The sequence below is a fragment of the Musca vetustissima genome, unplaced genomic scaffold, assembly GCF_032173495.1.
Source record: "Musca vetustissima isolate MV318-11 ecotype Yass unplaced genomic scaffold, APGP_CSIRO_Mvet_v1 utg59236, whole genome shotgun sequence".
Classification (NCBI taxonomy): Eukaryota; Metazoa; Arthropoda; class Insecta; order Diptera; family Muscidae; genus Musca; species Musca vetustissima.
Window position 1 is genome coordinate 12,056 of NW_026882200.1, and position 24,638 is coordinate 36,693.

Consider the following 24,638-nt stretch of genomic DNA (forward strand, 5'->3'; position numbering starts at 1 on the left):
ATAATTGAGTTATTTTTAAAATTTTACGAATATTGATAAGTTGTGCTAGGCGGAAATACTACCCACTTAAAACCCATACAGAGGTCGTTTGAAATGTTATCCATTCTGTAAATATATTTTTTTAACCGGTACTGTCAAATTGCGCTCACTTCGGTTGTAACAATTTTTCGTTAAAAACATAAAAATTAAATAAAACCAGTAAGGAAAGTAGTAAAGTCGGACTGGGCCGATTATATGATACCCTTCACCACTTTGGGTATATGCTACATATGTATCCTAACAGACGTCACGTGTTTGTTATATATCTATATCTGAACCGATTTCAGGGAAACTTGCCAGAGACTAATTTATATTATTTCAGTACGTTGTGTCAATCGGCCTAGCTATGGATCTTTTCGCGAAGCTTAGCAACATCATTCTAGACTTAATTCAGTACCCTATACCAAAATTCGCGCAAATCGAAAAATATATAGGGACTTTGATGCACCAATTACTTAAAATCGGACGAAAATATATATGGGAGCTATATCGAAATCTGAACCGATTTTCACGAAACTTAGCACACGCCATTCTAGACTTAATTCAGTGCGCTAGACTTAATTCAGTGACGAGCAGAAATGAGTACATGTTTGTACATTGGACACTTTTTACGTCATAAAAATAAAAATATAAAAGCAAATTCCAAAATTTTGGTTGTATTTTATAACGTATTTGGTACCTAACACATCAACCTAAAGTTTAATAATTTAACTCTTTAATTTCTAAGAAAAAAACAGAGAAAAGTAAATCAACTCCAATGTACTCACTTTTGAACAAATTTGCAGAATTTGAATATTTTTATTAATTGAAATTTGACATATTTCAACCAATTTTAGTACAATTTCATTGGAATTATTCTTCCAATCACTTCAGATCCACTATCAAAGTTCGTCTATATTATTAGGGGCTGATTGGTACTGTCCCACCTCTCTCTTTGCGATTGGCCCCAAATTATCGATCGGATTGATGTCGAAAATTTGTGCTGACACTGTGTTAATTCAAAATTTTGCTCACGAAGATATTCTCTCACGAATTTTGACGTATATCTTTGATCACCGTCCTGCACATAATAAGTTCTTCTACAGAATAGGCGTACTTAGCTACCTAAACTGAATGATATGACTCTTCAATGATCTAAATGGACTTCTTTCATTATTATATTGTCAATTTTTTTAACATCGGTCCAGGACCCACAAGTTAAAGCCTACGCATACCATGACAATTCCTCAACCGTGCTTCACATTGGGCCTTTGAATTAGTTTTCATCACCAATATGCTTATCGTCGGATTGAAAACGGTAGAATTTGGATTCGTCTGAACCGATCACACGTTTCGGGTCGACCACAGTTCAACTTTTGGTCTAGTTGAAAAGTCTTTAACCTTATTTTGCAGTTTTTTCCTATAATACAGGTTTTTAGTCTTTTTTTATTGCTGCTATATCCAATGTCGGGAAGGGCTTTTCACGCTGTTCAATGACTAACAGGTTTGACGAGTACTTACGAAGCATATGTTGGTGTTAAAACTTATCAAATTACATTTCCCTTATCATTAGACGTGGGTCCACACAACTTATAAGCGGTGTACGACCTCTAATTTAAGGATTGGGAAAAACGGAACATCGTTTTTGTACCCATATGACCAATAATTGACACAATTTAATTCCCTTTGCAATTTCCAGGGTAGAACAGATTTTTCAGATTTTTCCGAATGTCCTCTTCAGTGGTTATTATATTTTTTCTTAAATTATTATTATTAATTATTTATTTGATTTTTGTTCAAAACTTTGTACAATTTTTAGTAAACGGGACTTAAATAATGTAAAACTTATATATTTTCTTAAAAAAACTAATGAAAACCAAAAACGCTGTGCCAAATTTCGTGCAAATCGAAACATATATGGGGACTTTGATACACCATTTACCTTAAATCGGAAGAATCTATATATGGGAGCTATATCTAAACCTGTACCGATTTTCACGAAACTTAGCACAGGTTATTCTAGACTTTATTCAGTGCGCTATGACAAATTTCGTGCAAATCGAATGGTTTTCAGAGATTTGGTGCACCAATTACCTAAAATCGGATGAATATATATATGGGAGCTATATCAAAATCTGAACCGATTTTCACGAAACTTTGCACACATCATTTTATACTTAATTTAGTAAGCTATGCCAAATTTCATGCAAATCGAAACATATATAAGGACTTTGGTATATCATTTACCTAAAATCGGACGAAAATATATATGGGAGCTATATCTAAATCTGAACCGACTTTCACGAAATTGAACACACATATTTCTAGACTCAATTCAGTACGCTATGCCAAATTTCGTGCAAATCGAAGGCTATATAGAGGGACTTTGGTGCACCATTTACCTTAAATCGGACGAAACTATATATGGGAGCTATATCTAAATCTGAACCGATTTTTCCCAATTTCAATAGGGTTCGTCCTTGGGCCAAATAAATGATCTGTGTCAAGTTTCATCCAATTAGAATCAAAAATGCGACCTGACTTTGTTTACAATTTAACATGGACAGACAGACGGACGGACATGCATAAATCGACTTAAAAAGTGATTCTATGCATATTCTCAAAAAGAACCATGTGTCTATCTCGTTTCTTTTTGCCTGTTACAAACATCTGCACAAAGACATAATATCCTGTACCACAGTGTGGTGAAGGGTATAATTAGGCGAGACGTTTTTATGGGAGCTACATCAAAACATGGACATATATCGAGCATATTCTGTAGAGAATGCGTGAAACCGGAATGCCAAATAGGTGAGAAAATATGAAGAATGCTGCGAAATATTGGCCCTAGACCCTCCTTTTAGTATTCCGAGCGTCATATCTCGACTAGCTGAGTCGATCTAGACATGTGTGTCCGTCCACATTTATGGACCAATCGTCACGAAATTTTGCATGAAGGACGGGTTCTCGAGATGCCTATCGTTTTTGGTAATGATCGGTTAATATTTAAGGGGCGAAATGGGATTATTTTTGTATTTTCTCTGGTCGATCTGGAGGCTACAATTATGACCCGAACATAATGCAATTTTACACAGAGAAAGGAGTCTGACAATGGAATAAGCATGACTGTTTTGATGAAGATCGGTCAATATGAAGATGAAAATCGGTCAAATAAACCTATACCTTTCTGTGAAAAATTACAAAATTTCTATTCTTCTATGGCGTGTATATTTACACCTGAAGGACATAATCCAGAGAAGTTGATTGTATATCCATGTATAGTATATTCAAGAGGAGTATGTGATCTTTAAATAAATACCAAAATTATTGCTGTATGTAGGAGATCTACTAAGATAACTACACGTGTCTAAGTGTTTTGGTTTGGTTGGTATTACCACACTAGAATGCGCGCTCAAGAACCTCAAAATATATATATATATATATACATATATACATATATGGGCAATATTGCCAATTTTTTAATATTCCATTTTCAAAAAATCAGTTTTTTTGTTTTTGTGGCACATCAATGATTTTTGGTACACATATAGAGAAAAATGATCTGACTCCAAAACCGTTCGCGATCAAATTTTTGGTTGATGCGCGCAAAAGTTATAGAGGTTTTAATTTTGGGCATAAGAAAAAAATCTTAAAATTACGCCGTTTATTATATTGACCAAAACGTTGATATATATCTTCCTCAATAAAATAAGAATTTGAATATATTATAATAATCGCGATAAAGTTGCACATCTTCGCGAAATATGAGATAAATAACAAAATATAGGAGATTACATCAATATTTTCATTATATTAATAACATACACACACCTAAAAATTAATTTAAAAATATCTACATATTCTAAACACTATGATGAATCAAATGATATCAAAATCACACAAGTCCGTGTAGCGGTTTGTAAATCACAGCGACAACAAAACAAGATATTGAGGAAAACTGTTTGTTTTTGGTTCGAAAAAATAATGTCATCATATTTATTTTTTTAATTGTATACAAGAAATTTCAGAAAAAAATGTTGGGGCTATTCTACTATTTTACCCGAATTTCGCCGAAAAATTGACATATATAATAATCACTTTCTGTGTATAAGTATACGCCTTGCGGATTATATCAAGACCCTTCCGATAAATCTTAGAATTCTATAAATAGGAATAAATCTTAAAATAAAATAATATTATAAAATATACATTTTAAATTGCGTGTAAATCGCGTAATTCTCAAAATCATCTGATGCGCATGCGGTTTCCAGGAAGTACTGAAGTTTGTCTTCCAATCCATATATATTTTGCGAAATTTCATTTGACGGCTAAGATGTGCCGCACGTTACATTGAAGTACCCAAAAAATCGTAAAACGCGAATAATTTCCGAAAACTCCATATGCCATTAACGCGCAACCGATTTCGGTGTGCACCCTAAAAAAAATACATCGATCTATACCATTTCAATGTGGTCCATTAAGAACCATGGCTGTGCCAGCACAATCTATTTTTGAGGTAAATTGCGTACATCTCTCTTTCGGCTGAAGTTTTTAAAGTTCTCTTTTCGAACAAGATCAAAATCCGTATGAGGTCATTTATTGAAGCGGAAATGATCCATAGAAAACGCAAATAAATCCGCGATATTTTCAAAAACATTTTTTGCCAAATTTCGTGTTTTTGGAAGGCCAGTTCCCGCCGTCCTAGTAGATGGATTTTCACGAAGAAGATTTTATATCATCCGAAACGTAAAAAACCTTATTGATCGCGAGTACCCATATCATTCAGTTGACAGATCTAAAAATTTGGCCCGAAAAATAGGTTTTTTAGAAATTTGATCGCACAAAATTCGCACCTTCGGATGAGTATTACTCTGAAGCTGTGCATTCTACATACACAAAATACATATCAAATTACGCAGATTCGCGACTACAATAATCTTATAATCGATTTTTATAAATTCCTGTTTGCGTATTAAAGCTAGAAGTAAAATTAAAAAAACACTCAAAATCGAGCTTCAAAATGTCAGCATCATTTAAAGGTAGATGCAGTTAAAATTTTGAAAAATGATACAAAGGGGGTGTAGTCCCCATTTTGTTGGCTTCTAGTTTTATTTTGACACGAAGGCCGTGCAATGAGTGGCTTAGTCACAAATCGATAGAGAACATAAAAAAACTGGTTCGCCTCAACCTGTTTTTACACATTTTTTACATTAAAGTAGACACAGCTCCCACCAAAATAAAGCTTGGAGGTCAATATCATGAACAGTTTGCAACGACAGATCACTTAACCCAAAACTATTCACTTTGTTTCATATACTTAAGTAGTTCCCGAGTTATAAAGGGGTTATAAAGGGGGGTATGGCAATATTGCCCATATATATACATATATATATATATATTGTGGATGTGGCAGAATCACAATTTTTGTAGTAGGTTTTCATAATTTTCATGAATTTTCACCACTCTGTGGTACAGGGTATTATGTCTTTGGGCATATGTTTGTAACAGCCAAAAAGAAACGAGACACATGGTTGCTTTTGAGAATATGCATAGCATAACTTTCTGTGTCGATTTACGCATGTCCGTCTCTCCGTTCGTACGTCTGTCTGCCCGTCCGTCTTTCCGTCTGTCCGTCCATGTATTTTTGTTAACAAAGTACAGGTCGCATTTATGATCCGATTTGGATGGAATTTGGCATAGATCAAGGACGGCCCAAGGACGAACCCTATTGAAATTGGGAAAAATCGGTTCAGATTTAGATATAGCTCCCATATATATTTTCGTCCGATTTGAGGTAAATGGTGTACCAAAGTCCCTATATATCTCTAGATTTGCACGAAATTTGGCACAGCTTAATGAATTAGATCTAGAATGATGTGTGTTAAGTTTCCTGAAAATCGGTTCAGATTTAGATATTTTCATCCGATTTAATGTAAATGGTGCAGCAAAGTCCTTATATATCTTTCGATTTGAATTAGGTATAGAATGACGTGTGTTAAGTTTCGTGAAAATCGGTTGAGATTTAGATATAGCTCCCATATATATATATTTCCGATTTAATGTAAATGGTGCACCAAAGTCCCTATATATATTTCGATTTGCACGAAATTTGGCACAGCGTAATGAATTAGGTCTAGAATGATGTGTGTTAAGTTTCGTGAAAATCGGTTGAGATTTAGATATAGCTCCCATATATATTTTGGTCCGATTTAATGTAAATGGTGTACCAAAGTCCCTTAATATATTTCAGTTTGGATGAAATTTCGCACAGCGTAATGAATTAGGTCTAGAATGATGTGTGTTAAGTTTCGTGAAAATCGGTTCAGATTTAGATATAGCTTCTATATCTGACCAAATGAAAAATGTAGTATCGGTTGCAAAATGACTTGTTTATGGATCCAATTTCATTTTACTGATCCAAATGCAACGTCTGTAAGGATTCATCTATTGAATATACCCAAAGTGGTGAAGGGTATTATATAGTTGGTCCCGTCCGACTTTACTACTTTCCTTACTGGTTTATATTAAAAATAGTTAACTGATTTGTTCCGCGTTTTGGGTTGGCTTCTAAGACTTTGTTGTAATCATTCAACCTGCGGAGGATATCGAGATAAAAAATTAGAACTTGAGGTTCGAGAATGAACTATTCAGGCAACTCCTTCATTCAATGATAATTCCTGAAGGAAAGAATTGAGATACATAACTAAAATATTGGGTTCGAAATTGACATATATCGGTCATTAATTAGGCATATCCCTCATATACTGATAACCCAAATATTCGGTATAGGTTCATTTTTTTGGTATTTTCCCTATATTTTCATTTGAAGTATCTGTCAGTATACCTATGGTGGAGGGTATAATCAAAATTGATATCGACAATTTTAAGGGGGGGGGGGGGGGGGGAAGGTGTCCCCCCATTCTCGGGGTCAAACATTTTTTGATTTAATTCGAATATACACTAATTCAAGAATGTCCCTACAAAATTTCAAGTGAAAATCTCAAGAACTCTTGAAGATGTAGCCGATTTATTGTGTCAGCCTCAAGTGACGGCTAAAGGGCTTCTCAAACTTTAAACGCGTTTTTCTCTTTTGTGAATGGCGGGCACGATAACTCAAAAACTAAAAACCTAATCGATTCCAAATTTTTACACGTTTCTCTGTGAGTGTATAGCTATCGTATGAAATAGGATAATGCCAATCGGTGAAGACCTTTCTTATTTTTTAACTTGGTTTTTGGTCAAAAATCGGCGATTTTCCAAAAATATATTTTCAAAGGTCCGCCATTTTGTTAATTTTAGAGCGAAGTCAAAAATCCTAGTTCATACGAGAGCCAGACATGTACTATTTCTAACACAGTTAGAATTTTCGGATTCCGATGTTCCAGTGAGGAGTTATCATGCCCGCCATCAAAAATAAGGACTTTACTTTAATTGCAAAAAACAACAACAAAACAATAACAAACATTTTTTGTAAATTATTTTTCTTCTCTTTTAAATCTTCAAATATATATATGTGCTATGCTACAAACATTAACAAGCATTGGTTTCGATTTACCAGCCCATTGAAAATCTTGAAAAATTAAAATCGAGAATGGGTGGGGTTCCCTTTAACATAAATACTTAATTTCATTCTTTCAGATAACCGTTCCACCGTGTTACAATATTTAGTACTTTTTGTTCCCTTTTGGCAATTAAGTAAAAATTCTTTTATTTTATTTTCTTTTCGTTTATTTAAAATACAGTTTCTTTCTTTTGTATAAAAATTATATATTTTATATATGTATAATATCATTAATAAATAAAAATAATTATAAATATTTTTGTTCTTAAACAATTAATGACTTAGATTTGTTTTTGGTTTTGCAATTTTTAAAATTCAAGTTTTCACGTTAAATACAAGTTCAGATTATTTACAAGTGTTTAATAAATATAAAAAATATATATAAAATTTATAATATAAATATTTATAAAAAATATACAATTAATATTTTAAAATTTTCTTAAATTTTAAATGTTTAACTATCACAAAGTGTGGGGGTTTTGTTTTTTTTTTGTTTAAATAAATTTCTTTGGTATAAATATTTAAGTTTGTTTTTAATTTTTTGTTTTTTTTTTTTAAATTTTAAAAATATAAATTTGTTTGACTTTTTCCATAAAAAATCCATGAAAGCTTTTAGTACAGTTTCAATGTTGAGGACACCAAAAAGATCTCTAAAAGTTCTACAGTGGTTACATTGTATAATTATTGAAAACTGTTATTTCTATTTATTGTGATTCGTTCAACTTCATTACTTGGACAATCTAAAAGCTTTTGGAGCTTTTTTTAGTATTAAAAAAAATATTCCTCGAAATTTTTTGATGTGTTATGTGTGCTTGAACTATTGAAAATTGTTTCTTATTCGTTAGATCTTTAACAAAGCTTTCTAGGACTTTTTCACAACATTTAATGATTTTATGAAGCTTTTGGTCCATCGACCAAAAGTTGTATTTTTTATCAATGATCGTATTTTATTATAGAACCATGCTGATATAAATGATATTTTGTCCTTCGCTGTTTAGTGAATGTTCCTCCTAAAGCTATATTTAGTTCTTTCGAAGTGCTGCATAAAGCTTTTTTCTTGAGTTGTGCAATTTCTTTGTTATTTTTTATTTTACTTGATGAAAGAAATAGCTTTTGGTCCTTCGTTGGGAATACTCCCAAAAGCTGTCTGAATTTCCCAATTTCGTTTTCGGTATTACCGTTCCTGTAACTTCGATTATTGATTAATTTATAAGACTTTGATATGCCAAGTCCCGGGATATGTTCCCTTCTCACATTCTTCCTCTCTCCCTCTCAGCCTAGTAAGCCATTTCGGCACCCCATGGCCGATAGGGTTTCGAACCATTAGCTGTAACATAGACACCGGTTTGATGATTATATTCCTGGGCCACACTCACCGGGTATTGTGTTGGCATGGCGGTATAACCCAAAGCAGAGGCTGGAACGGCAGAGGGCGCTTGACGATGTCCTGGGTGGACATGGGCATTTGTTAATTCAATGTAGGTTGCAGCTTGATGATCCTGATGTGTGGCACCGCTGTGATCGTGGGAGTAGTGATGATGGGTGGGTGTTTGTTGCTGTTGTTGGGGTTGAGTTTGTTGAGTTTGCTGTTGAAGATGGGTGTCATGTGAGGTGGGTGTTATTTGGGGGTGGGCTGCAACATTTTGTTGTTGCTGCTGTTGAGATTGTTGTTGTTGTTGTGCCTGTTGCTGGGTCTGGGATTGCTGTTGTAGGGGAGAGGTAACTTGTCTCGCTTGATTGTGATTGATTAAACCATGACCATCCTGCGCAGATCCAACGGAATTTGAACGCACACTATGTTGTTGCTGCTGTTGTTGTTGTTGTGAATGCATAGCATTGTTGTTGGGTGACGAACTCAATGTGGGATATTGATGCAGGGCAGAGGGCAAATTGGGTACATACGACGAATTACTGTGACTTGAGGTGTGCACTGTCGATGCCGCCGAACTGGTGGCCGAGGGATATGCCTGATATGGTGTCACACCACAATTGGGTTGATATGATGAAGCAGCAGCAGCGGCTGCAGCTCCGGGATGTACTGTCCATGGTGTTGCTCCCGGCGTGGCTGTGCAATTTTTCAGTGACATTTCACGTTGCTGTACAAAATACTGCAGGTGGGACATAAGGCGCAGACGTAGAGGATCCTGAATGTCCATACCCTCAATGGTGACCAAATATCTAGCCACCTCGGCAGCACATTCACGAAATCCGATAATGTGATAGTCCATGGCGAAACGTTGTGGATCATAACCCAAGGCATCGGTTCCTGGAAGAAGACACAAGGAAAAAATACGGAAATTTAATAACTTGTTCGGCAATTTTTGTGTGTTATGTAAATCACGAGGTTAATGATGGGATTAAAGGAAAATCAACAAAACATTCCCACGACGTTGAAACCACCCCTTCTTCGTACCCTTATAATTAATTACCAGAAAACTAAAAACAAAAAATCTAATAGGATTTATTGTGTCCCGTGTTGGTGCGAAATAGGGGTGGCACGTGGTATGGGAATCTTTGGATGATTTTTTCACACGACAAAGCCAAGTGCATTCGCTAACTGACTGACTGCTGAGTAACTTCTTTGTTGAAGGGGTGGTAATGGTTAGTGGTCATAACCATCCTTTATCGCCCACTATTATAAAGCGTGAGATAATTGTTTGAATATTTTGTTTTTGTTGTAATATTGACGATAACAATAACCAGTGTCAGTTGTAGTGCTTAAAAAGTGTGGGAAATGTTTTCATTATCAGGTTGTTTTTCCTATTTCGATGGAAAAGTTAAGAGTTTCCATTTTTGCTTGTGGGTGAGGGGATGTATGGTAAATGTATTGGATTTGACATAATTACGCGGAAAACGTGGGAATTAATTCTAATTGGAATTTGAAGAGGATATTTTGTAGATTTTTTGATAAAAGGAAAAATGCTCAAATAGAAAAATTTAGGTCTATTCAAAATTAAAAACGTTTTGAAAATTTCAATTATTTTTTTTAATGTTTTTTTTCGAATAAAAATTTTAAATTTTCTAGAATTGTTTTTTTGAGAAAATCTAGATTTTTTATATATATATTTTTTCACTTAACAACATTTTTATTTTTTTAATAAAAAAAAACTTTTAGATTTTTTTAATAAAAAAAAACAAAAAATTGTGAAATAATTGGAATTTGAAGATGATATTTTTTTTTAGAAAAAATTTCACATAAAGAAAAATTTAGATCTCTTGAAAATTAAAAACAAACTTTGAAAATTTTCAATTACTTTTTTAAATTTTTTTCCATAAATTTTTTAAATTTTTGAAATTTTTAAGTAAACAAATTTTATTTTTATAATAAATATTATATATAATATTTTTAATTATATATAATATTTTTATATTATATATATATAATATTTTTATATAATATTTTTTAATTAATTTATTTTTTTTTAATTTGTCCCTTTATTTAAAATTTCGAAATTTTTAATTTTTTTGTGTTATTCAAAATTTCGAAATTTGAAATTTTTTTCAATAATTTTTTTTGATATTTTTTTCATTTTCATTGTATTAATTTTTTTTAATATTTCCCACTCTCACTTCGTTGTTTCCTTTAATACTTTCTCACAACTTCAAAAAATATTTATTTTCAATTTTTTACTAAAATTTTGAAAAAAATATTTACCTTTGGCTTGTAAATTTTTCAAATGTTCCACGGTGAGTTGCAGAATTTCAGCCTTTTCCAATTTTGAGGAGCCTTGCTTTTCATACGCCGAGGGTACTAGGCGCTTGAGTTCACATAGCGAAGAGTTGATGCGATCGCGGCGTTTCTTTTCGATGACACCACGACGCTTTTTGCGGCTCATCATTTGGCAGTTGCTGCCATCGGCAGGAGAGATTCTAAAAAGAAGAAGAAAAAAAAAACAAATAAATAAAAGGTCATTCTCCAAAGAACTTTTTGGAGTTTCCAATTGGAATTTGAAAAAAATCCAATTGTTGCTTTGGCTAATAAAAAAAATACGTACTGTTCCTTCGATGATTCTTCCGAATATAAATCTTCACAATCACTTTCCGATATGGCGCGTTTTAGTGATGCCGATTGGGATTGTGGGGGTGGTACCCAATGATTTTGCGGCGTAGTTGGTACTGCGGCGGCGCCATAACTCCAATGCAGGGCAGCATTATTGTGATGCATATTCAAATTGTGATCCATTTTTGGTAATTGATTTGTTTTTATTCAAACTTTCTTCACAAATAAAATTTTTATATTCAAAACTTCACTTCACTCAAATATTTTTCTTTTACAAATTTTGTTTAAATATTTTTTGTTTATAATTTCAAATTTGTGTTTCAAAAAATATAAATTTTTTCAAAAATAGTTATTTTTTCCGTTTGTTGTTTACCGGAGCGGAGTTTAGAGCACGTGACTTATCGTGTGCAAGAACGACGTTCGACTGATTTTGAAACGCACGACCAGCATGTGCCACAACTCAAACCTTAGCGAAGTTTTCGTCAATCCTGCATGGCCAAGCACCAATAAAATCAAAACGTAACGAAAAACTACCCTCCTAACTAACCACCCCCCAAAATGGTAAGGCAAAGTTTATGATAAGGGTTAAGATTTCGTACTCTATGATCTTTACACCACATACACAAGAGAGAGTGAGTGAGAGAGAGAGCAGAGCGTGTGGCTGAGCAGGAAAGGGAAACAATGTTAACACAGTGGTTTTTCGTTAATGTCCTTCAGAACGCGCTCCAAACAATTCTTGCGGCCAGCAAACGAGCAATTATTCCAATAAAACGACACACACAAGTGCATTTCTAGACTTCGTTTCGACTTCGTGTTGTCTTCGTAAAACAATACAAATAGTTATTCGCATTATCCTTTTGTGTGTGCGTGTTTGCATCACAACAATGAGCCGACGTTTATCATTTGCATTGCATCCTGTCGAAGTTCTGGCCGAGAGCATTCTTCCATTATCTCCTCTGTGGCCGTGTGGTGACATTGTTGCACGTTTGCGCGTTTTGCCACTTGACAATAATGTTGTGTCAACAATTGCCGGCTTATAGGTGTTGTTCCTATGACCGCCAATATGATGATGACAACGACCATGGCCATGGCCGTCGTCATCTGTTTGTTGTAAATTTGTTAAGATGCTTGTCGTTGTCGTCGTTGCCGCAGCCGTCATTGATGTTTGTTCCAATGAACAACTGAATATGGAGCACACGTTCCAAACTTATGCTGGTCGTGTGTGCCCCCAACAAGTGCATCACAGTTTGCTGTTGGGCGTTTTTATATGGAAATTGAATTCTCGCTCTCTTTGAGAGGTCACTGGCCGTCATTGAAGGTGTTGCTTTGGATCAAGTGACGTATGCCGCCCGCACACAGCCTGCCTACCGCCTGTGGCGCCCGACATACTCGTTAATATGTAGGTCAGATTTGTAGGTGGAACAGGTGAATTTTTGTTTTTGGTGTCAAAGTCAGTTGTAAGCTCATGGAATTGGTATTGGGAAAGGCTATGTCTGATAAGGAATTAATTGGCATTATGTCGCTGGATTATAGATTTCAAGGTCGTTTTTGTTTGACTTGATTAGGCAATCTTAGTCTCTGTTCGTACCATAGACTTCATTGGTTACGAAGTAGCTTAACTTGTTAAAACAACAAAATTCCTAATGGGAAGCATAATCGGATTTCGTATTCTACACAACAAATGTTGCAATGAACATAATATCTGAGTGGGGCTTCAGATCTGTACTCTGTGTCTTCTTCTAAAGCCGAGGTAGAGGACAAAGTATCGGATAGTGTCACAGTCTGATGTATTTTTTAATTAACGTAATATCTAATTTCCGATTGCGAATTAAGCCAGAGAATCCGATTCCAAATCCAGTCACAGTAACTCAACTCCGAATCCTATTCGCTGACAATTGTATGATGCTTCGGTATAATATGTCATATGAATATAGTAAACTTACTTAGCTGGCTCGAGACAAAACATTTGTTCCATGAGACGAGTTTAAAAAAGATTTCCAAGAGCGTAGGTCTTGTGTACAGCTTCCAATTATCTTCCAATTGATCTTTCCATCGAATTCGTGGCCTTCCCGTTTTGCGTGAACCATCAGTTGGCTCGGTTTTATATGCCTTTTGAGCCACCGTAGTCGTTACAGCTCGATACGTCTATGTCCGAGAATAGATGGTACAACTCATGGTTCATTCGACGGCGATATTCACCGTCAACGCAGATCGGTCCATAGATCTTTCGGAGAATTTTTCTCTCAAACACTCCGAGAGCTGCCTTATATGCTTGCATAAGTACCCATGCTTCCATATAACAGCAGGGTATCAGCGTATTGTAGTGTGTGAGTTTGGTCTGGCAACAGGTGACCTTTTTCTACAATTGCTTACTCACACTATAGTAGCATCTGTTGCCCAACATTATTCTGCTCCGAATTTCAAAACTGATGCCATTGGTTTTATTTATGTCAGTACCGGGGTATATAAAATGGTTGACCATTTTCAAGCTGTAATTTTCAAGTTCCACAGTTTGTACGAGTCTATTGGACATCTTGCTCGTTGATACCATCAGTTTGGTATTCTCGCCATTTACTACCAGTCCCACTTTGGCTAACCGTTTCTCAAATCGTTTAAAGATTATGTGGGATCGGCGTAGCCGAGTAGTATGAGATATTTGGTGTACAGATTGCTATTCCTGATAACCTTTGCATCTCGTATGATGATAAAAAGGTCACACGACAAACTATCACCTTGTCTAAATCCTTGTTCGGTATTAAAGCGCTCAGAAAGCTCCTCTCCAACTTTAACTTATGACCTGTTCTGTTAAAGTTATCCTGCATAGCGGTATTAATTTTGCAAAATGCCGAACGCAGACATGGCGTTAAACTCCTCTGAATGGATAGAGCTGTCGAATACGGTTTATAGTCGACGAATAGTTGGAATGTGTCGATGTGTTCTTCATGGGTATTTTCCAGGATTTGGCGCAGTGTGGAAATCTGGTCTATAGTGGATTGGACAGGTCTGAAGTCGCATAGATAAGATTCAATAATGTCATTGACCATTGGCTTCAGTCGTTCACACAGCACCCTGGATAGCACTTCATATGCGATGGGAAAGAGACTTATTCCTCTATAGTTGGCACATATCGCCTTGTCTCATTTTTATGAACGGGACAGGATGCTGAGGTTCCAATCATTGAGAATGCATTCCTCTCGCGAAATTGTACTAATCAGTTGGTTCATGTTCCTGATCAGCATCTGACTGCTGGTCCTGAATAGTTCGACTGGTAAACCATCGCCTCTTAGCGATTAATTGCTATTCTAATCACATCTTGGCTAGGTGCTATACAATCTATACCATCATCTCTTAGAAATGCGTGCTATCATTGTAAAAATTTTTTTTTTCTTTTTTCTGTTTATACCGCGCTTTTTGTGCTAGGCTAAGAACTTTCCATACTGCCCTCGTATTTAGTATTACCATTACCACATTAGAGGTCGTAAATGTCACGGTAACCGCATTGAAATTCTACATGAAGTTCCTGTTATGATCAAGGACGACGCCTACATCTTGATCGAAAAAGATCGAAAACGTTATTATAGCCTGACGCCACAATTATCAGCGAGTTCATATTAACATCGGCGAAAAACAAAAGGACATATCGTAGGTGGATGGCATTTTGAACAAATGTTCATTATTGGCCTAAAGAGCAAGTGCCAAATAATTGCATAAATCAGACCAAGATTTGATATTCCTCCCATATAATGGGTCTCGAAAATGGCAATTTACATCTACTTAGGTCAATAATTAACGAAAAAATGGAAAAATCGGATCAAGATTTGGTTTGACTCCCTTATAATGGATCTTGAAAAATGCGCTTTTGTGGCCTATAAAAGCGTTAATATTCAGCCTAATTCGATGAAAATTTACAGTTTACTTCAAATTTGGACGAAGATAGTAAACAGAAATATAGTATTCATTGGTAGTTGTTTAGAGTATCATATGGTCGGTCCCGTCCGACAGGGTTTCTAAACTGAGTGAGATTCTTCTTATTAGAATTCTTAAGATTAGAATGTGGAGAAAATCTGAAATATGATCCTTTTCGAATCACATGACATGGTTAATTTGTCCTTCTGCGTTTTTAATATATTCGCCAATTGCTTTCTTCTCCACATAAATTCAGTTTAGTTAAATCTGTTTAATACATCGTCGCGTTATAAACTTTGGACCCAAAACAAACTAATAATAATCTGATAAAATTTTCGCCTCGAAATTGTAGTATACATTTTGGCAATAATATATAGTTCCGCAGTTTTTGTTTTAGCAGTTAGATCGAGGCCTAATACCCCATTCTCGATTTGAAATTTCGGCGATGAACGTGCATTATATTGAAGACTTATAACTTTGCATATATGTATTTGAAGGTTTAAAAGATAAGAAAATGAATTGACAAAATGTTGTTGTTGTTGCTTTTTTTTGTAATTAACGGAAAGTCCTTCTTTTTGACGGCGGGCATGATTTCTGACCACTGAAACGTTGGTATCCAAAAATTCCAACGGTATTCGAATGTGTACAAGTCGGGTTCTGATATTAACTAGTATTATTAACATCGCACAAAAATAACCAAAATGTCGTACCTATGAAATTTACTTTTTGGAAATGTCCCTATTTTTGTCCACAAACCGAGTTAGAAAATAACAAAGATCTTTACCGATCTTTGGAAAATTCTTTATTTTCGACCCCAAACCAAGTTAGAGAATAAGGAAGATCTTTAAATTGATTCTAATTCATATAAATATATATGTAAATAGAGAATAAAGTGTTGAATTTGGAACCGATTGTATTATTTGTTTTAGATTTGCTATATCTAAATCTGAACCGATTTTTCCCAATTTCAATAGGGTTCGTCCTTGGGCCAAATAAGTGACCTATGCCAAATTTCATTCAAATCGGATCATAAATGCGACCGGTACTTTGTTCACAAAAATACATGGACGGACGGACATGCGTAAATCGACTCAGAAAGTGATGCTATGCCTATTCTCAAAAGGAAGCATGTGTCTATCTCGTTTCCTTTTGCCTGTTACAAACATATGCATAAAGACATAATACCCTGTACCACAGTGTGGTGAAGGGTATAATTAAGTTCGGCCGGCTTTTATTTTTTAAATTCTTCATCATGACACCATGCTCATTTAAAATTCCTTAAATCGAGCGGGATTTTTAAATGGGAGCAAAGCCAAGCTATATTGCTGTCAGGAAAAATGAAATATCAGATTGAAACCTGTAGCCTTGAACAGAACTTTTAAATGAGTGCTATGACATGGTAAATTGTTTTTCGGAGAAGCCCAAATATCGGGTTGGAAAATTGAGCTTGAACTGTAAAATACCGTTATATAAAGGTTACTCCGAAACTTCGGCCAACATTGATAATTTTCGTGATGAGATTTTCTATCCAGCAAGACTTTCAAATAAAAAATCAAAGACATTGTAGTTATAAACGAGCCCAAACCTCTCAAAATACCAGTTTATATTGCAATAAAGAAATATTTGCTCGATTTGTGTGGCTTTTGGCACCGCTTTGTTCAAGGCACATGTTTTCCAAGTCTTATTATTTAATTGTCGGCTATCCTCCGAATTGTAACGAACGGTAACAGTCGTTCAATATACGATTTTGAAAATTATGGTCCAATTTGTGTAAACAGTCCTAATTATACCCTACGCAACTATGTTGTCAGGGTATTATAGCTTTGTGTAGCCCCAAAAGTTTGTAACGCCGCGAAATATTGGTCCTTCACCCACCTTTAAGTATACCAATCGTCATATCTCGACTAGCTGAGTCAATCTAGACATGTGTGTCCGTCCACAGTTATGGACCAATCTTCACGAAATTTTGCAAGTAGGATGGATTCTGGCCAATGAAGACCCCTATCGGTTAATATTGAGGGGATGAAATGGACCAAAAACTTTATTTAGTCGGTTTTTTGGTCGCTCCACAAGCCGCAATGGAGAAGGGAATCGGGCCATAGAATAAGCATGCTTGTTTTGATAAAGATCGGTCAATATTTAGCGGGTCAAATGGACCCTGACTAATTTTTATTCTATAGCGTATATATTTTCCCCTGAATAACAAAGACCCGAGAAGTTGATAGCATATCCAAGAGGAGTGGTTGACCTTTAAATTGATACTAATTATATGGTCGTATGTACTCAGATGTAATATTTGCAGGTGCTTACGTACTGAGATATTATTTAGTAACCCATTACCAGACTAGAGTGCGGAAATATAGCGCTGATCGCTTTGAAATGTTCAATGAGGATCCAGGTATGGTCAGGGATATCGGCTACAATTTTTGGTTATGAGCAGATAAAAATTTTGGTATAAAGTGGACCGAAAACTTAATTTTTTATGTTTTTCGAGACGATCAATTATAATCCCAACATCACAACACAATTATAATCCCAACATCACAACACAATCCACGGTGAAGGGAATCTGGACAAGTAATTAAAAGGGCTGTACTCAATATTGGGAATATTCGGAAAATATGTCAGTGTAAGGAAGAGGTGCTGTCGATCTTTAATCGGGCAAGAGGGTGCAACTATCACGAAATATTGCCCACGCTCAGAATAAACGTCGGCAGAAAGTTAGAGTTCCGTGGTATTAGTGTAAGGTATAGTATGGTCGGTCGGCCCCGTCCGACTATACTGCTCCGCTCACTGGTTATTTAAATCGATTCGTATTCTAATTGTACCTTCAAAAATATTTCTTATTCTTGTAAAAAAGAACCTATAGAGTAATTTCAGTGATTTTTGCTTTTTTTGCTCTTCTTGATATTGGCAAGGATGGTCACGAAAAAATCGGTGCTCAAAGGGTTATATTCTCAAAATACCGGACAGTGGGGCTACCGTTATATGGGGCTATTCCCAAACGGAGATTGATATTGGGCCAAAATACCGAATATTGGGGGTATCGTTATATAATATAATCTAAGGATTTCCAGTACATAACATAACAAAATATTAGAAAACATTCGAATATGGTCCTATGGTCAGCTTTTGGTACCTTAAGGGGGCACTCCCCATTCTCGGTCTCAAAAAAAAAAAATTTCGAAACTACATTAATGTAAAAAATGTCCCTTTAAAGTTTCAACTGAAAAATCTTAAAAACCCTTGCAGGTACAATGATCGTACCAACTGAGATGCAGTCGGTGAAGATCGACCTTATTTCCTAACCTGATCTGTGGTCGAAAATATGCGATTTTGAAAAAAAGTGTTCATAGTAGGTCTAAGTTCAATCATAGAACAGATAAAAATTCAACAACTTTTATGTAAACACTTCTTCGTTATTACAGATTTTCAAAATTCAAATATCTCCCAAATTTTTTTTCGAAAATTCCATTTGATTGCTTCATTTCATCTATTAATTAAATGCCAAAGAAAATAAGTTCTCATGAAGCTATAATGCGTGGATTATTTGGTTATTGTTTCACATCAAAAGTCTGCAATTAATCAAAACGAAAATAATATTGCCTATTCAAATGATAAGTTATTTATTCCAAAATGCAAACAAAAAATACCAACAACAATAACAGCGAAAACAACAACAAGTAGTAGGATAACATCAAGTGAATCATAGCCACTTTTAAAGGCATCGAATAACAAAGCCGAAAACAAAAAGCGGGAGAAATAAAAAACACACACACACAAGCCATGTCAACAGAGCAGCGAAAAGATTCCCGTGTGAGCCAAAATTCACTAAAAAAAGCAACAACAACAAAATCAATGAAAGGACGATCTACAAGGACCTTTGTGAATGTGGCAAAACTCACCACCCAAAAATGCAAAGTGCAGGGCACATCAACACGCACACACACACAAACGATTTAAGCGATTTCCAAGTTCCCAGTTGTAAACCAATTCACTAACCAACCACCACCCACTGTAAACACAGTGAATTCTAACAACAACAACAACTACCCATAAGAAAAATCAAATAAAAATAATCACACAAAAAATAAAACAACAACAACAATATGAGAAACAAGTAGATATGTCGTTTCATTTGCTCGGTAACTGTAGGACGTGGGAAATGCACTACGAAGACATTTCTCACGCATGTTTGACACGTGCTGTCTCTTTGTTGTTGTTGTTGCGCCGGACGACAACAACAAGTAAACTTTTAATGCAACCAAAATTGAAAAATTGGAAACCTTTTGATGTACGATATACATATGTATCGTATAATAAAAGCAACAACAAGTAGATGACAAGGACGCCAAGAAAAAAAAATAATTTTGGCAAGTATTCCTTGGGAGCACATTGTGGGGTTGGGATTGGATGGTTGTTGTATATATGAATGAATGAATGAATGAATGGTAATAAGATACAAATATGACAACAAGTACGGATTGAAAATTACAGTGGTTTTAAGAAAAAACACACTCACCGTCAAATAAAACCAGTAAGGAAAGTAGTAAAGTCGGACGGGGCCGGCTATATGATACCCTTCACCACTATGGGTATATTAAACAGGACTATTAATATGAAATTGGATGAAATAAAATATGTGATATTTATCTAACTGTGAATCGACTTCAAACAAATATCAATAGGTCATCCGTTGGGCTATGTCTGTACTTCTAGAAAACGCAGCTACGTAATTTTATGTTCAATTTTGTACGTTGTGCAAAAATTGATGTCAATCTGACTAACATGAGGAGTCTGGTGTCCAATTTACTTAAAATCGGGCGTAAATATATATGGAAGTTATATCCAAATATGAACCGATTTCAACGAAACTTGGCAGATATCATTCTAGGCTCAATTCAGTACGTTGTACCAAATTTCGTGCAAATCGACAGATATATAGGGTCTTTAGTGCACCATTTACATGAAATCGGACGAAACTACATATGGAAGCTATATCTAAATCTGGACCGATTTTCACGAAACTTGCAGACATCATTCTAGGCTCAATTCAGTACGTTGTGCCAAATTTCGTGCAAATCCAAAGATATATGGGGACTTGGGTACACCATTTTCATTAAATCGGACGAAAATATATATGGGAGCTATATCTAAATCTAGACCGATTTTCCGGAAACTTAACACACATATTTCTAGGCCTAATTCAGTACGCTGTGGCAAATTTCGTACAAATCGAAAGATGTATAGGAACTTTGGTACACCATTTACATTAAATCGGACGAAACTATATATGGGAGCTATATCTAAATATGGATCGATTTTCATGAAATTTTGCACACTTCATTCTGGACTTAATTCAGTACTTTATGCCAAATTTCGTGCAAATCGAAAGATATATAGGCACTTTGGTGCACTTACATGAAATTGGACGAAACAATATATGGGAGCTATATATAAATCTGAACCGATTTTATCGATTTTTTATCCATTATTCTGGAACTAATTCAGTACGCTATGCCAAATATATAGGCACTTTGGTGCCCCATTTACCTTAAATTGGACGAAAATATATATGGGAGCTATATCTAAATCTGAACCGATTTTTCCCAATTTTAATAGGGTTCGTCCTTGGGCTAAATAAGTGAGCTGTACCAAATTCCATCCAAATCTGATAATAAATGCGACCTGTACTTTGTTTACAATTTAACATGGACAGACGGACGGACATGCATAAATCGACTTAAAAAGTGATTCTATGCATATTCTCAAAAGGAACCATGTGTCTATCTCGATTCCTTTTGCCTGTTACAAACATATGCACAAAGACATAATACCCTGTACCACAGTGTGGTGAAGGGTATAAAAACGTTAATTTCGGTCGGGTCGAACTTTGAATAATCTCTACCATAGTTTAGTTACTTGAAATGAATATATAGGGAACATACCAAAAAGTGGACCTATACCGACAATTCTACCAATCGATTGATGTAAACCATAATGTTCACCAAATACAAATTTCAGCAATTATAATGGGAATTCTTCCTAAGATCCCAAAACCCCCAAAACGTGGACCTATATTGATAACGCATGGTAGGGTGGAACACCTGTATAAAATCCCACTAAAAATACAGCAATTTAGAGGGTAAAGTATATAAGGTTATATCTCAAGTGGGACCAATATAGATTACATTGTGTAGGAATTAGCGAATACTTGGGATTATCATTATATGAGGGGCTATGCCTAATTAAGGACCGAAATAGCACCATTGCGAACCTAATATTTACGTTTTGTTTCTCAATATCTTCGTTTGCGTTAAATATTAAAAATACGGAAAATTGTTAGGTGTAATTATATGGGGGCTAGGCGTAAAAGCGGTCCGATGTATTTCATTCTGGTCAGGTTCGAATTTTTTATCTCGATATCCACCGAAGGTAGAATGATTACAACAGATGACTGGATCGTTTTAGAATTCCATACTTTGTAGATAATTTCGAGAAATGAATATCCCCCATACTATGAAAACCCGAATCAAACCCCTCAAAATTCCGAAAATTTGGGGGTACTGTTATATGACAGCTACCCAAAAAATGGACCCATATCGATAACTTTTGCTGAGAATATTTGCCACCCAATTAGAACCCAACATTTTAATTTCAGCCAATTTAATTGAAAAAGTTTTCCAAAAACTTCAGTATTCGCATATTTTGGCGGTACCTTTATATGGGAGATACCCAAAAAAGTGGACCGTCATTGATAATTATTTTTAGTGTGGAGATTTGGTAACCAATAACAACCCAAAATTCCCAAAATATCGAAAATTTGGGATACCGTTAAATGAGGGATACGTCTATACGTGAACCGATATAGCCCGTCTTTGAACTTGATCTGCCTGGAGGCAAAATTTTGGCGATCTATGTCAATTCGTTTAGAGGCTAGAACGATAACAATAGACAAACGAGTACAAATGAGAGTTGGTTTGGCAATGAAAATAAGTGAAATATATCGGGATTAGTAGGCCCAAACTTAGTAGACCCAGAAGTGGAAGAAAACTACTGCTGATTTTGTAATAGAATATCACTTCTAGTTTTTATATATAAGACAGATATTCATAACCGAGAATAATAGAAGAAATTCTTGCAAGTGCTGTCCGTAAGAACACTAAATGTAGGTGCTCCGATCATCTTATATACCATATACCTACCTGTACAACCTTTCATATATGTCCTAATCAGCTATGCAGTGTTCAGGACCAACATTTTTTTCCATTATACAGACTTCAGGAACAATGACTCAACTTCCGCATACTGTAGCTAGAAGTGTTGCGACATTGTTACCTCGAACAAATTATGATAGTTGACTGATCCGATGAGGTGAGCTAGTTATTTTAACGAACAGTTTGTTGAGCATATCGAGAGCGAAGATTACATCGCCATTTAAGATCTCATCCTGGCTAGAAGTTACCATCACATTTTACAATGGATGATGTTGCAAGTGGCATCCGTAGCTCGAAATTAATAATTCCCTTTATGCTTCGCCACTAATCCGAAGGCCTGTAGCGTGATTTCCCTGACACTGAAATCTACAAGGTTAGATCGACTTCGACTTTCCACTTCGTAATATTTTTTCTAACATAAATTAAGTTCAGAGATGAGGAATATTGGTTCACTCCTTCAGGTACCTTCCCGGTCAACATTTGGCTGATAATCAATTTTATAATATAATGCGAACGGAGTATTCGATTTGATCCCAACTTTGCACAACCCACCATAAATTTTAACCTGTTTGAAGATATTGTTTGAAGATGAGGCTTATCGGCCAACTCATTCTAGTACCTTCCCCAAAAAGGTTTAACATTTTAAAATATCCCATATAAGGGTACCCCCCAATTTTCAACCGAATTTGCTGAAATTTGGTACATTTGGTTCTTATTTGGTGCCAAATATCTACACAAAAAAATATAAACATCTGCCCACTTTTTCTGATAGCCCCCGTATAAGTGAACCCCACCCCCCCCCCCACCCCCCACATTTCGCTATTTTGGAGTTCTCGAGCGCGTTTTTCAACCGAATTTGCTGTAATTTGGTACTTTGTAGTCGTATATGTTAACAAGTCTTCCTATCAAAAATTATTAATATCCACCTCATTTTAGGGGTAGTCCCCATATAACCCCCTTTTTATACCCTTCACCACACTTTGGTACAGGGTATTATGTCTTTGTGCATATGTTTGTAACTGGCAAAAGGAAACGAGATAGACACATGGTTCCTTTTGAGGATATGCATAGAATCATTTTCTGAGTCGATTTATGCATGTCTGTCCGTCCGCCCGTCTGTAGATGTTAAATTGTAAACAAAGTACAGGTCGCATTTATAATCCCATTTGGATGAAATTTGGCACAAGTCACTTATTTGGCCCAAGGACGAAACCTAAAAATCGGTTCAGATTTACATATAGCTCCCATATATAGTTTCGTCCGATTTAAGATAAATGGTGCACCAAAGTCCCTATATATTAATCAATTTGCGTGAAATTTTGCATAGAGTACTGAATTAGGTGCAGAATGATGTGTGCCAAGTTTCGAGAAAATTGGTTCAGATTTAGATATAGCTCCTATATATAGTTTTGTCAGATTCTATGTAAATAGTGCACCAAAGTTCCTATATACCTTTCGATTTGCATGAAATTTGCCACAGCGTACTGAATTAAGTCTAGCATGATGTGTGCCAAGTTTCGAGAAAATTGGTTCAGATTTAGATATAGCTCCTATATATAGTTTTGTCAGATTCTATGTACATAGTGCACCAAAGTTCCTATATACCTTTCGATTTGCATGAAATTTGGCACAGCGTACTGAATTAAGTCTAGCATGATGTGTGATAAGTTTCGAAAATCGGTCCAGATTTAGATATAGTTCCCATATATATATTTTCGTCCGATTTAATGTAAATGGTGTTGTCCGATTTTACACAAAATTGACACAAACTTTTCACAATGTACTGGTGTTAGAATAACCTAGAAGTCGGTTTTAAATGCTTTACCATTGTGAGTCCAATAGGCACAAAATTTTGCTCTACGTACTGAAGTTACTATAACATAACGTGTGGCAAGTTTAGTTAAAATCGGATTAGATTTTGATATATACATATATA

General features: G+C 35.3%; 1 protein-coding gene across 1 annotated transcript; it reads right to left on the reverse strand.

The window, feature by feature from the left end:
• Positions 1–8,846: 8,846 nt before the first annotated feature.
• LOC133328419 (hairy/enhancer-of-split related with YRPW motif protein-like) lies at positions 8,847–11,776 on the reverse strand. The gene is made up of 4 exons (XM_061536989.1): positions 11,575–11,776; positions 11,235–11,449; positions 9,262–9,845; positions 8,847–9,231 (listed from the first exon to the last, which is right to left on the reverse strand). The coding sequence occupies exons 1-4, from the start codon at positions 11,760–11,762 to the stop codon at positions 8,857–8,859; spliced, it is 1,362 nt and encodes a 453-aa protein (XP_061392973.1). The 5' UTR covers positions 11,763–11,776; the 3' UTR covers positions 8,847–8,856.
• Positions 11,777–24,638: the final 12,862 nt, after the last annotated feature.

Excerpts from the sequence above, each read along its gene's own strand:
- LOC133328419 (XM_061536989.1), bottom strand. The coding sequence starts at position 11,762 with ATGGATCACAATTTGAATATGCATCACAATAATGCTGCCCTGCATTGG. Across the intron at positions 9,846-11,234 it reads GAAAAATTTACAAGCCAAAG|GAACCGATGCCTTGGGTTAT; the intron begins GTAAATATTTTT and ends GTCTTCTTCCAG. Across the intron at positions 9,232-9,261 it reads AATCCCAGACCCAGCAACAG|CAACAACAAAATGTTGCAGC; the intron begins GCACAACAACAA and ends TCTCAACAGCAG.